We start from the raw sequence: 14,257 nt of genomic DNA on the forward strand, positions 1-14,257 counted from the left end.
TTCCTATTTTTCAGGCTTTCCTTAAACTATCCCATGTTCCCAAGAAACCTGCAACCTCAAAAAGAAAGTTTAAGCACCCCTACTCCTAACACCAATTCAGGAAGGGATTCAGTGCTATTCACTTGAATAGCATTCAGTCAGTCAGGGAAACTGAAACAGTAACATATGTGAAACAGCTTGAGTCTTGAGGATGTGAACTATACAGAATTAGTTAACAGAATTTTCTTTAAACCCACACACTCACCATAACATTCATTTAGTAAATCTGAATAAGAGCTGTATTCAATAGCAACACAATCTGCGTGTGAACATTTTGTGAAGAGAAGGACTAAATTCCATGAATCAATAATTCGTTTCAATTGTCCCAGTTCTGTTTACTATCTACACTGTATTTGATGTGTCTTATTAATGTTGGACATCCCCTATTTTAAATCTCTATATAACGCTCTGAGTGAACAAGGCCTGTCTACTTCAACTTCAGAAGAGAATTAAGCATCTCCAGAAGTGTCTTCAAGACTAAGCTGGACCTTATTAGCTCTGTTGTCAGAAGCTCAGAAACAAATATAACCACATCACCTAAATTTGAGACAAGACGACCTTCATTCAATATATCTCATATTTTACAAAACAATAGTATTTATATCATGTTGGTATCATATATAGTATAGTAGTTAGCATTAGCGTAATCATGAAAAATAATTACCATTACAACATTGACATGCTGATTTTTAGTACAGACAGAGATGCTTGAAATATCTACTGTTTACAACATTTGGTCTAGTTAAAGAGATTTGGTAGAATTTGCTAATCAACTGCAACCACTTCCCACCCATAAAACTGATGCAAAGAAGGGAAAAAACAGTTAGCAGGATCCAAAGACAAACACTTTTACTTATAACTCTGTAAAGAGAAATCCCTCTCTCTCCATATGGTTTTTTCTTGGCTCTTAATCATTTTTTCATTGGCTTCCAGCTGGCTGTCTCACTATCATCTAGCAGTATCACTAGCAAGACCAACTTGTTATGCCAAAGTCAAGCACAGAAAGATAAGAGCTGCAAAGTAGCAAGATGCAGCAACCTTTACTAGGGGCAAATGCAGCATAAACGATGCATGGCAGGGTCACTTCACTTGCCTCAGCAAAGCAACCACTGCTGCATTCCCAAAGCACAGCAGCAGGTCTGCGCTTGCACTTTTTAGTAGTGGGAGTGAAAAACTACTACAAATGAAGCTACAGAGAAATTCTGCAGGCAGAAGTGTAATTACCTGAGTGGGAATTCTGGCAGAAAACCCAAACCTCTTTCTCTCTTTAAATAGAAAGAAATACTGTGCAGTCACCATGGAGAGATTACGTACAGCTTTTGGATCACATGTAGCACTGAAATACAACACACACACAAAAGAGCCAGCCATGGATCTGGTTTAGCGAAGCACAACCAACAGTCAATTCTCCATTGGCTACAGCCACCCAGTTAGTATGGCTCTCCTTCTTGCCATTTTTCCCTTCCCCATCTTACAAATATTAAACTCTACTTCAAATCTCAGCCCCCACATTAAAGACCCGCTCTGCAAGCTGTTTAGCCTATCTGGGAGGTACCTAGAACCTGACATGGAAAACCCAGAGATGAAAGCCCTGACAAATTCATCCACTACCATCCAAGTAAGATTTCAAATTGGGAATAGAAGAAAACCCCAGGGAAAGAAACATCTTATAGTGCCTGTCTGTGAAAGTCTACTTAGATTATAAAAGCAGCCAGGCTGTGAAGTGCAGCAGCTCTTGCATGGTCTGTACAGGCTTAAACTTCAGTTGCAGAATTTCTCAGTTTTGGTCCAAGACCTCTGGTTTCCAATCACCTTACGCAGCTAAACCCACTTTCTCATGTCTCCTCCATACTCCCTCCCTCTGCCCACTTCACAAGCCAGCTCATTTTTTCTTCTGCCTCCAGAAGCCTCTAGACTCAGCCTCCACTGTAGCCCTCCATCTCCTGGGGTGGATTTTCCCCCTCCACTCCAACACATCTCTAGTGGGCACTTTTCCCCTCAGTTCTGCAGCAACACACCACGGGAGAGTCACCAGAGCATAGGGAAGATGAGCACCCTTTTCCCCCTCACACACGATATGTGCTGGAGGTTTCTAGAGTCCTTTTGGCTTCAAACTCTCCCCCAAATGGTTACTTGTGATCACTAGTATTCGAGGCACTTCCACTATAGCTGCCCAACTATTCATTTCTACTTTCAAAGAGAAATATTGCTGCTCAGAGCCCCTGAAAAATCCATCCTGATGCTTTCTATTGTTTGAAGTTGGTAGGAATGTTGTCAGACTAAAAGCGTCAGAAATTTGCCTCTCTCCAAATCAGCCAAGCTTTGTTTTGTTAATAACTTCAGTCAGCCTCCAAGCCTCAGGAGAGTGCTTTTTATCTGTGTTCATGTTGAGCCGATGATGTTACATGGGAATCTTTCATCAGGAATGCCATTCCATAGATAGTCCTTTTCTCACCTCTCTGCAGTAGCTCTCTAATCTAGCAGCATAAATAAGATAGCTGATAAGGTTGTAGGCAGAGAGATGTCCTGTCTCCCATTCAGTTTTCCTAATCATCCTGCAAGTGAAAAAGCTTAGATTTGGGAGTTTTGAAAACAACTCTCCTCATTTAAAAATATACATACATTTCCATTTCCTCTACAGAACACCACCAATATAGAAACAGCTGTTTCTGATTTTGCAGTGATTTTCCCCTGGCATGCACATCCCTGTGACTGGCTTTTATTTTCATTCTCACAAGACAAGGCAGAATGAGACCTGCACTTCTTTCCCCTTCCCACCATTACTAGCCTTCTAACAGCTCCTTTTTTTCCTCTGGTTTCAATGTTGTGCTTCACATATGCTCTGTTCTCTGGGCTTTCTTAATGGGAAATATCCTATATTTGTATTCATGAAGTATTATCCTCTATTTTTCAAACATCCTGGTGCCTTAACTGTAGTGAAACTTGCTCATTTTTAACTTTATAATTGATGAAAAGCTGCTAAAATGAGAGGAAGATTTTTCTCTCGTCAATCAGCATCAGCATGAGAGCAGTCTGCTCGTGAAAGCCTGTAGCTCTGATCGTTCAAAACATATTGCTCACCATGACAGTCTAATCATGTGTGTAAGATATTAAAATATCAGGCTCTAATGTACAAATCCTGTTGAGATCCACGAAGGTTCTTTTCATAAGAACGAATGAGGGCCAATTTCATGGCATTTGTTACATCCTGTGTACTCTTATTTCTTCACACTATCACTTGTCTTTCTTTTTATGTGCCAGTAATTGGTTTGTAAAGCATAAATCATACAGCTTACCTGGGTTTTGATTATGCTACAGCCTATGGCTTTATATTTAATAAATTTTTCCTACTTTGATAACTGACACTGAGTTTCCATTTTATCACCTTAGCTGCATTTGAAGGAACAAATAAAAATCCCTTTTTGCAAGGATTAAAATTTCACCTCTCACAATCAAGTTTTAGAACTGCACCATTACAGCAAGTGTTTAATCAGAAATGCAAACAAGCAGCTCAGCCTGTACATCATGTTCTGCCATACATCAAGAAGCAATCACATTTCAGCATTATCACATACAACCTGCAAACATCTGCTAAAGAGAAAAAGATAGAACAGCAACAACAACCACCAACCCACACAGCGGAAGGTTATTTGACTTGCATTCTGTGTGAATTCAAACTGGACACAAAAATCAGGTCCCTGTCGACTATGGGTGAAAAAAAGAACATTTCTCGGAGGACACTTGTTTCTCAAGAGACAGTAGATGCACATTCGAGAGTCCATTGCAGCTCCTGGATATGAGTGCAGGTAGATATAGTCATATACATGACTTCTGAGCTGGGTAGCGATGCTAGCTACAACTTGGAAGCCATACAGTAACCTTAAGACAATGCTTTGGACAGTCAAATAAGGCACCCTGAGGCAGGGAAGACCACTTTCATCTCACTGCCATGCAAATGAGTTTCTGCAGCTTTCCAACCAGAACAGCTGAGGGTTTGGACTGGAGATGAGAGGAACACATAGGGCTGCCTGCAACCACTCATTCAGAGTAATCTCTGAGGCAGCAGTCACTCTGCCTCAGTGTTGGGGTTCATTTGATTCTGAAAGTGCGCCAGCCTTACTATGTAAAAGACCGATTTATTTCTTCTAGCAGCTGATGATCTCTGCACAAGTGAACCAAGACATGATTTTCAACTGCCTTAACATTTCTCTGCCACCTTTTATAACAACCTCCTGAAAGTGTAAACCACAGCTGGTTTTTTCTTCTTTTAAATTTCCTACAGAGATCTTCTAGGGATGTAAACAGACTCAAACAGTAATCAAGATATTGTACAATGATCTCAAAGGATGCTTAAAAGATTTTTCCCTAGTTACAGGCTGTCCTTGACTCCTGATGACATGTCCTCCCATATAATAGCTTGCCTTGCTGCTTGGAATTCCAGATTCAGGACTCATCTTTTCTAATAGCTAATGGTGCTGACAAGTACTTAAGAAATCTAACCAGAGACTGAAATGTGGATTTTATGTGATAGTATCTTGTTGATAAAAAAAAAAAAAAAAAAAAAAAAAAAAAAAAAAAAAAGGAAGGAAAAAAGGCTGGAGGTTCACAAGCACCCCAAATGACCTGTGCAGATTTGCTGCTCTTAAACAAACATCCCAGCTCTGCAAAAGAAATACATTCCCTCTCAACCTCAGAGGAGGGTGTTTGGACAGAGACAATGATGTCTGTATGCCAAGACATATGAAGAAAACCTTCTGTGATGTTATTTATTGTAGCAACAGGCCCTGGCAAAAGTTAAGACTCTATGGTGAGTCTTATCTATGGTGATGATGGATAACCAAGCTTCCAAGGAAGAGGCTACGGTATATCCACTCCCTGGACTTGCAGCAAGGAGAAGCAGATGGTCACAATTTCACCACGGGCTGCAACATTTCTAATGAGGTTGCTGTCATACAGCTGTCTTCTGAGGAGCTACAGAACAAAAAGGAAGCCAAAAGCCAGGTACTGACTTCTTCCCAACAGACTCTGTTCATTAAGAGATGTCCTAGCACAAGTGTACAATGACATATAGAATCATAGAATAGTTAAGGTTGGAAAGGACCTTAAAGATCGTCTAGATCTAACCCCCCTGCCATGGGCAGGGACACCTCACACTAAACCATGTCACTCAAGGCTCTGTCCAATCTCGCCGTGAACACCACCAAGGATGGAGCATTCACAACTTCCCTGGGCAACCCATTCCAGTGCCTCACCACCCTCTCAGTATAGAACTTCCTCCTTATACCCAATCTAAACTTCCCCTGTTTAAGTTTTAACCTGTTACCCCTTGTCCTATCACTACAGTCCCTAATGAATAGTCCCTCCCCAGCATCCTTATAGGTCCCCTGCAGATACTGGAAGGCTGCTATGGGGTCTCCACGCAGCCTTCTCTTCTCCAGGCTGAACAGCCCCAACTTTCTCAGCCTATCTTCATATGGGAGGTGCTCCAGTCCCCTGATCATCCTCGTGGCCCTCCTCTGGACTTGTTCCAACAGTTCCATGTCCTTTTTATGTTGAGGTCACCAGAACTGCACACAATACTCCAAGTGAGGTCTCACAAGAGCAGAGCAGAGGGGCAGGATCACCTCCTTTGACCTGCTGGTCACTCTCCTTTTGATGCAGGCCAGGACACGGTTGGCTTTCTGGGCTGCGAGCGCACACTGCAGCCAGCTCATGTTCATTTTCTCATCGACCAACACCCTCAAGTCCTTCTCTGCAGGGCTGCTCTGAATCTCTTCTCTGCCCAACCTGTAGCTGTGCCTGGGATTGCTCTGACCCAGGTGTAGGGCCTTGCACTTGGCATGGTTAAACTTCATAAGGCTGGCATCAGCCCACCTCACAAGCGTGTTGAGGTCCCTCTGGATGGCATCCCTTCCCTCCAGCGTATCAACTGAACCACACAGCTTGGTGTCATCGGCAAACTTGCTGAGGGCGCACTCAATCCCACTGTCCATGTCACTGACAAAGATGTTGAACAAGACCGGTCCCAAAACCTACCCCTGAGGGACACCACTCATTACTGGCCTCCAGCTGGACATTGAGCCATTGACCACAACTCTTCATGTGTGGCCATCCAGCCAGTTCTTTATCCACCGAGTGGTCCACCCATCAAATTGATGTCTCTGCAATTTAGAGACAAGGATGTCATGTGGGACAGTGTCGAACGCTTTGCACAAGTCCAGGTAGATGACGTCAACTGCTCTGCCCCTGTCCATCAGTTTCGTAGCCCCATCATAGAAGGCCACCAAATCGGTCAGGCAGGATTTCCCCTTAGCAAAGCCATGCTGGCTGTCACCAAGCACCTTGTTGTTTTTCATGTGCCTTAGCATGCATTCCGGGAGAATCTGCTCCAAGATTTTGCCAGGCACAGAGGTGAGACTGGCTGGTCTCATGCACATACAGAGAAACGGTTTTGATGTTAACGGTAGCTCTGACTCTGTCAGGCAGCTTTTTAAGGCAAGGGTTACCACTCAGCTTAATACAACCCTTATGCCACAGGGGAAGCAGACTCACCATTTGGCCACATGCATGATGTGCTTTTACAGCACCTGAAATGTTGCTTTTCACAGCCTTTCCCACTTGCCTCATTAAAGATACAATTAGAAGCACTCATCTCCCACACCAGTGATGAATTACAACACTGCAGCAATGTGGGGTTTGCCTCACAAAGCTATTATGAGGCAGGTGGCTTGTATATATGCAAATATCATGAGATACATGTACACAGCCACTTTGTGAAGTTTGCAGAGTTGTGTTTAGGCTTGAGCCAACTCACACAGAAGAGACAAGAATACATCTAGGCTCTAGTCCTGCCTTCTTTGGAGGTTTAAAGCTATTGTTTAGAAGGTGCACACCTTACCAAGCATCAATTTAAAGCTCAGTTTTAAATTTCTAACCAATGATTCACATACAGAAAGCACTTAAAGTACTGAAACAATACTCCAATATTCAACTGGATTATAGACACATCTAGGCTTAAGGTCATTGCTTCCTTTCCAAAATGCTCCTCACCATCAACATTCACCTGTGACAGAACATGGATAAGCATCAGGAACACCTTTTGTCTTCCACTTCACTCTGAACCTGCCAGTTTTATTCTAGATACCACCTCAAATGTTTAGAAGCCCAAGGAGCTTCTCATTTGTTTATTAATTTTCTGGTAGACTAAAAATGACAGCATTGGTGGAACAGAGACTGTCCCAACACAGGATGGGGCAGCTTGGCCAACAGGCACTTCAAAGGATACAGCCAGACTTGAAGACCAGATCAGTGAGGGAGACTACTCTGAGGAACTACCAGAAAGATTTACATCATCTCGGAAAAGCAGCAATGCACAAAGCACAGGTAAACAACAGTTGAAGTTCATATCAGCTCCACAAATGGAGACCTAGGAGGAAATAATCTGGCAAGTCTATTGCTACAACCAACACATCCAGAAACAGTCACTGCAGCAGCGGAAGGACTGGGCTCTTACCACTAGTTTAAAGCCATGCAATAGTAGCAGACAGTATTTCCTAGCTGATGATTATGTTCTGCAGCATGACTCAACCCTACCAGAACAGGCAGCAGGGTAGATACTTTTCTTGGCAGATGCCTGGAACAGACCAAGAGAACAAACTCAGCCTTGCCCCGAGGGGTAGCCCTCTCTAAGTGAGACTATAGCACACTGGGAGGATGCATTGCCCCTCGAGGGCTCTCAGTCTCATGTTACAAGTCAGTTTTTACAACATAACAGTCTATACAGCGCCCCGAAAGTTGCAGGGCCAATTATCATACAGAGAGAGCCATAAAAACTCCAGAAATCATCATGATGATAAGCAAAGGTCTGCTAAGAATTTTATTTTTTTTTTTTTCCCCTTTAGGAACAAGCAAACACTTAAACCCAAACTTCTCTGTCTTAGGATACGGCTGTAGTAAGTATCCTAATGGAAAAGCAGCACTATCTTTGGAACATTTAAACCCTCCAATTTTGTAGTTTAACTCTTGTATTTTTCAAGTGCTAGGAACATCTTACATTTCACAAACACACTAAATGGAAAATCTACAGTGGTTATTTACTCTCTGTAATAAACAAGGGTTGTAATAAAATATTTCAAATTAAACACAAAAACAATAATTACTCATGTTTGCTATTCATTAAAGAGGACTTAACTCCCAATGCCACAGAAGGACATGATGAAAGGATTTCATTTCATATTGAGCAGTTATTTACTTGCTCTGAAATGGTGTTTCATCGAATTTCAAGCTCCTTTCCCTCCCACTTGCTAAAAGGATAACTTCACAGGAAATTTCTAAACAGAAGAAGTTTTTGAAATCATGCTTCAATCTTCTGTTTCAAGAGAAAAACAAAACCCATACCATATCAAGATATTGCAAATAGATTTTTCTGCTGGATTAATAGACTAGTAAAACAATACAAATTCACATCACTTGTCAGCGTTGCCCACTCATCATGCTTTTATTTTTTTTGCCAAGCTATGTTTTGCTGTATACTGGCTTCTGACATTTAAGTCTTCTGACTGACAGCTGAACTCCAGTGTGTTTTGGGTGACTGTCTCAGTTATTTTAGGCCAGGTATGGAGTCAGCTTCTACAAGGTGGTAGTTACGTATTTTGTTTTACAACTAAAATATAAGCCAACATTGTCATATTCACTCTGCTTACAAAGACTGGGAGATGTCAAATAACTGCAATTTTTATTTGGTCCAAGCATTCTTTATACAAAAGCTCTAAATTTTGTCAATAGAGGTTGGGCAGATGGTAGAACTGTCAACTAAGGGTTGAAAATCCTGATGGGTCTTGGCAATAAAGTTTTTCTTTGTTTATTCATGTCTAATATGTGGAAACTAAACAGCTACTCAGAAGGGTTATCAAAATAATTTGATTTTTAGTCTCAAACACTGTTTATAAATATATAATTAAGTGTTGGAATGTTTATGGTCAGACGCAAATGTAGTAATGCTGCTATAACAAAAAAATAATAAACCACAAAAGCATATGAAAGTTTGGGTTCATTTAACAGAATGATCATAGTGACCTTTACAAGATGGCCCTTCAGTAGCTTGTATTATCCTATCCCAGCCTAGCTTTCTCTGACAAGACCACAGAACCCTTGAGAACTTGAACTGTAAAGAGCTCCCTACATAGAGCTCCCACATCCTCTGTGAAAACGTCTTCAAAAATTGGCTTCACAGGCCTTCAGCATATGCTTCCCTATTTCGTGAATATGCCCCTCTGGGTGTAATAGACTAGAGTGAGAAACTGAACTAGGTGCCTGCACCATTTTTCAAGCCACTAAAAAGCTTACTGCAAATTTTAAGTAGTGAAGAGAGCCTTGAGCAAGCCTTCTCCAATGGACATTCTCAGTGTGTAGCCTCTTAAATAAAAATTCTGGCATTGGAAACGCATCACAAAGTTTTGTTTGAATGCCAGATGCTCTACAAGTTTTAAGGTTTTCATCTTTTAAAGATGCATTGCTCATCAGTGAGTTCATCAGTAAATCATGGCCCTTACAGGAAACAGAGAGGCAAAAATCATCATTCTTGAGGATCTGAGGATGCAGGGAATAATCAAGACCCAAAGCGCCACTGCCAGGACTGGAGAAGTGTAAGAAAACAAGGTAAATGTCACTGTATGGGACAGGATCCTTATAACAGCTCTGACCCTGCTGTGAGCACCCCAAGATTCAGTTTCTGAACATGCAAAGCATCCAAGCATATCCCCTCTAAGACTAGAAGCAAGTTGTTACACAGAGAACTGCGTTACGGGGATGCTGGCAGCAGTTTTCAGTTGTTTACAGCTCCTGGGCTTGTTTCAAATGGGGACAAAGGAGGCAGCAACAGTGCTAAAAACTTGCTCTTTTAAAAGCTCACTGAAAGTTGCATGCCACAAACTTAGAAAGAAGTCCATGAAACAAGAAGAAATACTACTGTTAGCTTATAATTACACTTAAAACCTGAGACCTCAGAAATCCTATGTATTCGCACTTCGGAGAAATCTACAATTCACATTTAATCTCAGACTAAAAAATTACAAAATGGATTTTAAAAAAATTACAGAATTAGTATTTGAGAAAGAAGCTACTCTCCATCTTCTTTTAATTCTGAATGATAACCTGCGGTTTAGTTTGTCTTCCAAACTCAAGGTTATTCTTTTGTTGTGAAGCTTTGTGTTATGATCAGATGTCTCTTCCAGACAGGACTTTGAGGGAGGGAGAAGGTCTGCAGGGAGTATGTAAGAAGTTCAACATATTTATGGATGTGCTGTCCAAAGCATGATCACTGCTTGAACACAAGAACAACTCAAGCGTAAACCAAGGACAATTTTTGGTAGCTTTGTCACTTGAGACAAGCCATTCACACCTCTCTAACATCAGCCACTTACATTATTGAAGATCAAACAGAAGAATTTGTATGAAGAGCTAAACAAGCAAGTGCCACCTTACAGTCCGGCCACTGGTGCTGCATGATGCATTTCCAGCACTTTGGAAAATGGGGATTGAGGGTCTCTGAGTACAGCTTTTCCACAGCTTTAATTTACTTCCCTCTGACAGATTTTTGGTATCTCAGAGGATTATCTCCTTCGTGGCTAAATTTAGGTAACATTCTGCAGGCAGGGTTTTGTATCTTTCTCCCTTCATAAGATAGGCAAGTATCTGTTCTTTTTTTTCCTCCTGTATTAAAAAGCTGTCTGGTATTAAATTACACATACTCTTTTATTGACAGAAACTCAGTCTGTGCTATTTCTGCTTGGAGAATTTCCATCTTCCCAGTACGAGGAAGGCACTTCTTTTTTTTCCCCTTTTTAAAATCAGTACAGCTTTTAAAAATGAACCTCATACTTTTCACTAACAAAGCCAACTTTTCCAAGTGATATTTTACATTTCAGCTGGGCCTGCTGCTGCGTAACCTACAAGTGAAAACTTAAATCTGTCACTAGCTGTTAACTATTAGCTCTCCCTTAGTAGCAATAGAAAACTTGGCCTGTGCTACCTCCTGTAAGAATAGTTTATTCCATTAGAGCTCAAATCCAGCAGATTACCTATGAATAGAGAGACTAAGCTGAACACAGACACAGTAGAAAAGGTTTATCACCCAGACATATTCCAAATTACAACATGCAGCTCTGGATTTTGGGCATTAACACATGGGTAAATTCACATCTGAAATTTTGGAACTGACCAGGAACAGGCATGAATAGCTTTATTCTAAACTCTGGTCTAGCACTAACTTCAATGAAGAAATGAGCTCACAGACATCACATCACCATGAAAGACAAGTACAACCAAGTTTCAGATTATTTTTACAATAGTATTTGAGACAGAGATATCCTCACAAGAGCTTTCCTTTCATATGCATAGCTCTGCTCCATGTAAGTATCTGCATCCCTTAAGCCTTGACAGCATTACCTGTCTTCTCTGGATTTCCTGCCATTGCCAACACTGTGAAACGGCTATGCTGGAGGCCTTTAGTCTTCTGTCCATCCCTCACTTCCTACTGAAAAAAGGGATTCCTAGCAGTACGTGTTAAGATACCTTGCTATACCTGCTTCTAAGTGTTATTGCCTTAAAGAAGCAATACTTTTCAGAGCAACATTTTATGGTTCTAGCATAACAAAGCTAAGGAAGAGCCATACATGCCACAGAATAAACCATCCTCTCCAATTTTAACAGTGGCCCTTACTAAAAATGCCAGCAAAGCCAGAGCTTCCACCTAAGATTATATAGAATCACAGAAGACCTCAAGTTGGAAGGGACCCATAAGGATCATCAAGTCCAGCTCCCTGCTCCTCAAAGGGCTACCTAAAACTAAACCACATGACTAAAAGCATCATTCAGATGCTCCTTGAACTCTGACAGGCTTGGTGCCATGACCGTTTCCCTGGGGAGCCTGTTCCAGTGACTGATGTCTCCATGAAGAATCATTTCCAAATGTCCAAAGAATCATAACTGATGTCAAATATGAAATATGAGAGTGTTTAATCCTCACCCCTCAAGAGTTACACTGAGCTCTTGAGGGTGCTTATTTAATTAATAAACACCCATACTCCCAAGAAGTGGCAGGAGTTGAATTATAGGTAGCACTGAACACTTCAGTTCACTAGTGAACCAGCAGCTATAGGGTATTGGGTACCTATTTTCAAAGCCTAGCTTTAAAGGCACTCATATGTGTGTAAGGGTAAGCAAAGGACCAAAACCTGTAGTTTTAAACTGTCTATGGGAATTTTATCCACTTCTGAGTTATCATTTACAAGGGATGCACACAGATTATTATTTTAGCATTTGTATTGCTGTCAGCTTCCAGTGTGGGTTCGTTAAAGCTATGAGGACTCTTGATCTCCAAAAACTGTTTAGCTCAAAGGTAAGTTCTTTTCTCAGCTTATATAGACACAGAACAATCTGGAAAGCAACCTGCTTGCTGAATATTTTCTTTAGTTTGGGCATATTGGGAAGAATCTTCCATTAATCTCTTCCTATGCAGTCTACAGTTTATCTTGGGTAAGGAATGACATGCTCAGTATGCAATATCTCTCCACTTTGGGCTTTTGCTAGAATGACCTTTGTCATTAGATAGAAGAGTTTTTCTTTCTTTTTCCTCTATTGAAAAAGTCTTTTGTTTCATTTTTATGACTGAACATTGCTTTGTTCAGTTTTTTGTGTGTCATCTGCATTCAAAACGTCTCCTTTGTATATCAGTTTTCTTACTGATTCATGCTCCACCTTCATCTCACTAAATGAGTCATCTTCTATACTATCTGCAGCACTTAACACTTCTGGCAGTGAGACCTGACTTCTAGAGTTATTTATGGCAATAAAAGTCTGGAGAGGAGACAACTCAGGAAACTTGTAACAGGATAGTGATTAGTTCAACCCTAGGTCCTTGGTGTGGGTTTATCACTGCTAAAACGGCTTATCATACGGAAACCAGTAGAATTCAGTCTCCTGGCTGATCACCACATCTTTCCAGGAGTAAGTTCTACCCTCAGCAGCAGAGCTCTAGGACTGGGCTGCTCACTTGTATGCAGCAGAGGCCAGTAGCATTATGATTACAAAGCCCTAACAAAACCATTCTTAAATCTCTTCAGTAGTAAAAGTAACTTCCTCAAATACCTACAGCTTCATTACCAAATCCCCACATCTGCTGGATGTACAGCAACACTGCAAGCATACAGACAAATCTCTCAGCAGAACAGGAGAATTCTCAGTGTAGCAAATGTTCACTCACAGAAAGCACTCAGGCTATTAGCACTTCATTATTTCTAGGCTTTCATTGGTAGAGTCCATCACCTCCAAGTATTAAAAAAAAAAAAAAAAAGGCAGAAAGCAATCAGTAAAGTGCCACCCCAACATCAAAATACACTTTGCTGAAAGCTTTTAATAACTCTACAGAGAGATGCCTGGAAAAGACACTGAAGAAACCACCAGCTAGGCTGGAAAAAAATCCATTTGAAAACAAAGAAGTGGATGATTCCACAATGAAGGACATGAAAATTCTGCGGAAAGCAAGACAAAAAAATCTGGATCATTAGTTCTGCTGTGTATTATCCACTATTCACTTTATCACCAAACCCCTCTATTTTTTATAAATCAAGCTAATGCAGGCAGTTAATCAACAACCTGCTACCAAAACCTAATTAGTGACAACACAGTGGGTCCTACATTCATCTCCAAGATGTTGGAGGTCCAGGTTTATTTTTGCTGAAAGCCTGGGATATTACTCTAAACTGTAGTGATAGGACAAGGGGTAACAGGTTAAAATTTAAACAGGGGAAGTTTAGATTGGATATAAGGAAGAAATTCTTTACTGTTAGGGTGGTGAGGCACTGGAATGGGTTGCCCAGGGAAGCTGTGAATGCTCCATCCCTGGTGGTGTTCAAGGCCAGGTTGGATGAAGCCTTGGGTATCACACACAGTATCACACAGTATGTTAGACATTGGAAGCGACCTCAAAAGATCATCTAGTCCAATCCCCCTGCCAGAGCAGGAATACCTAGATAAGGTTACACAGGAATGTGTCCAGGCGGGTTTTGAATGTCTCCAGAGAAGGAGACTCCACAACCCCCCTGGGCAGCCTGTTCCAGTGTTCCATCACCCTCACTGAGAAGTTTCTTCTCAAGTTTAAGTGGAACCTCTTGTGTTCCAGTTTGTACCCATTATCCCTTGTCCTATCATTGTTTGCCAC

General features: G+C 41.2%; 1 protein-coding gene across 1 annotated transcript in view; it reads left to right on the forward strand.

Moving 5' to 3' along the window:
* The window catches only part of STMND1 (stathmin domain containing 1), a gene marked incomplete at its 5' end in the record, with an annotated part of 31,382 nt that extends 17,615 nt beyond the window's left edge, over positions 1-13,767 (forward strand). Inside the window, 7 exon segments of the mRNA XM_080609665.1 lie at positions 4,890-5,040; positions 7,242-7,422; positions 9,546-9,611; positions 9,614-9,684; positions 9,688-9,696; positions 13,465-13,468; positions 13,471-13,767. Of these exon segments, the coding sequence (XP_080465791.1) occupies positions 4,890-5,040; positions 7,242-7,422; positions 9,546-9,611; positions 9,614-9,684; positions 9,688-9,696; positions 13,465-13,468; positions 13,471-13,604 (616 nt within the window). The 3' untranslated portion in view covers positions 13,605-13,767.
* Positions 13,768-14,257: the final 490 nt, after the last annotated feature.

The sequence above is a fragment of the Psittacula echo genome (assembly GCF_963264785.1).
Source record: "Psittacula echo genome assembly, chromosome: 2".
Taxonomy (NCBI): domain Eukaryota; kingdom Metazoa; phylum Chordata; class Aves; order Psittaciformes; family Psittacidae; genus Psittacula; species Psittacula echo.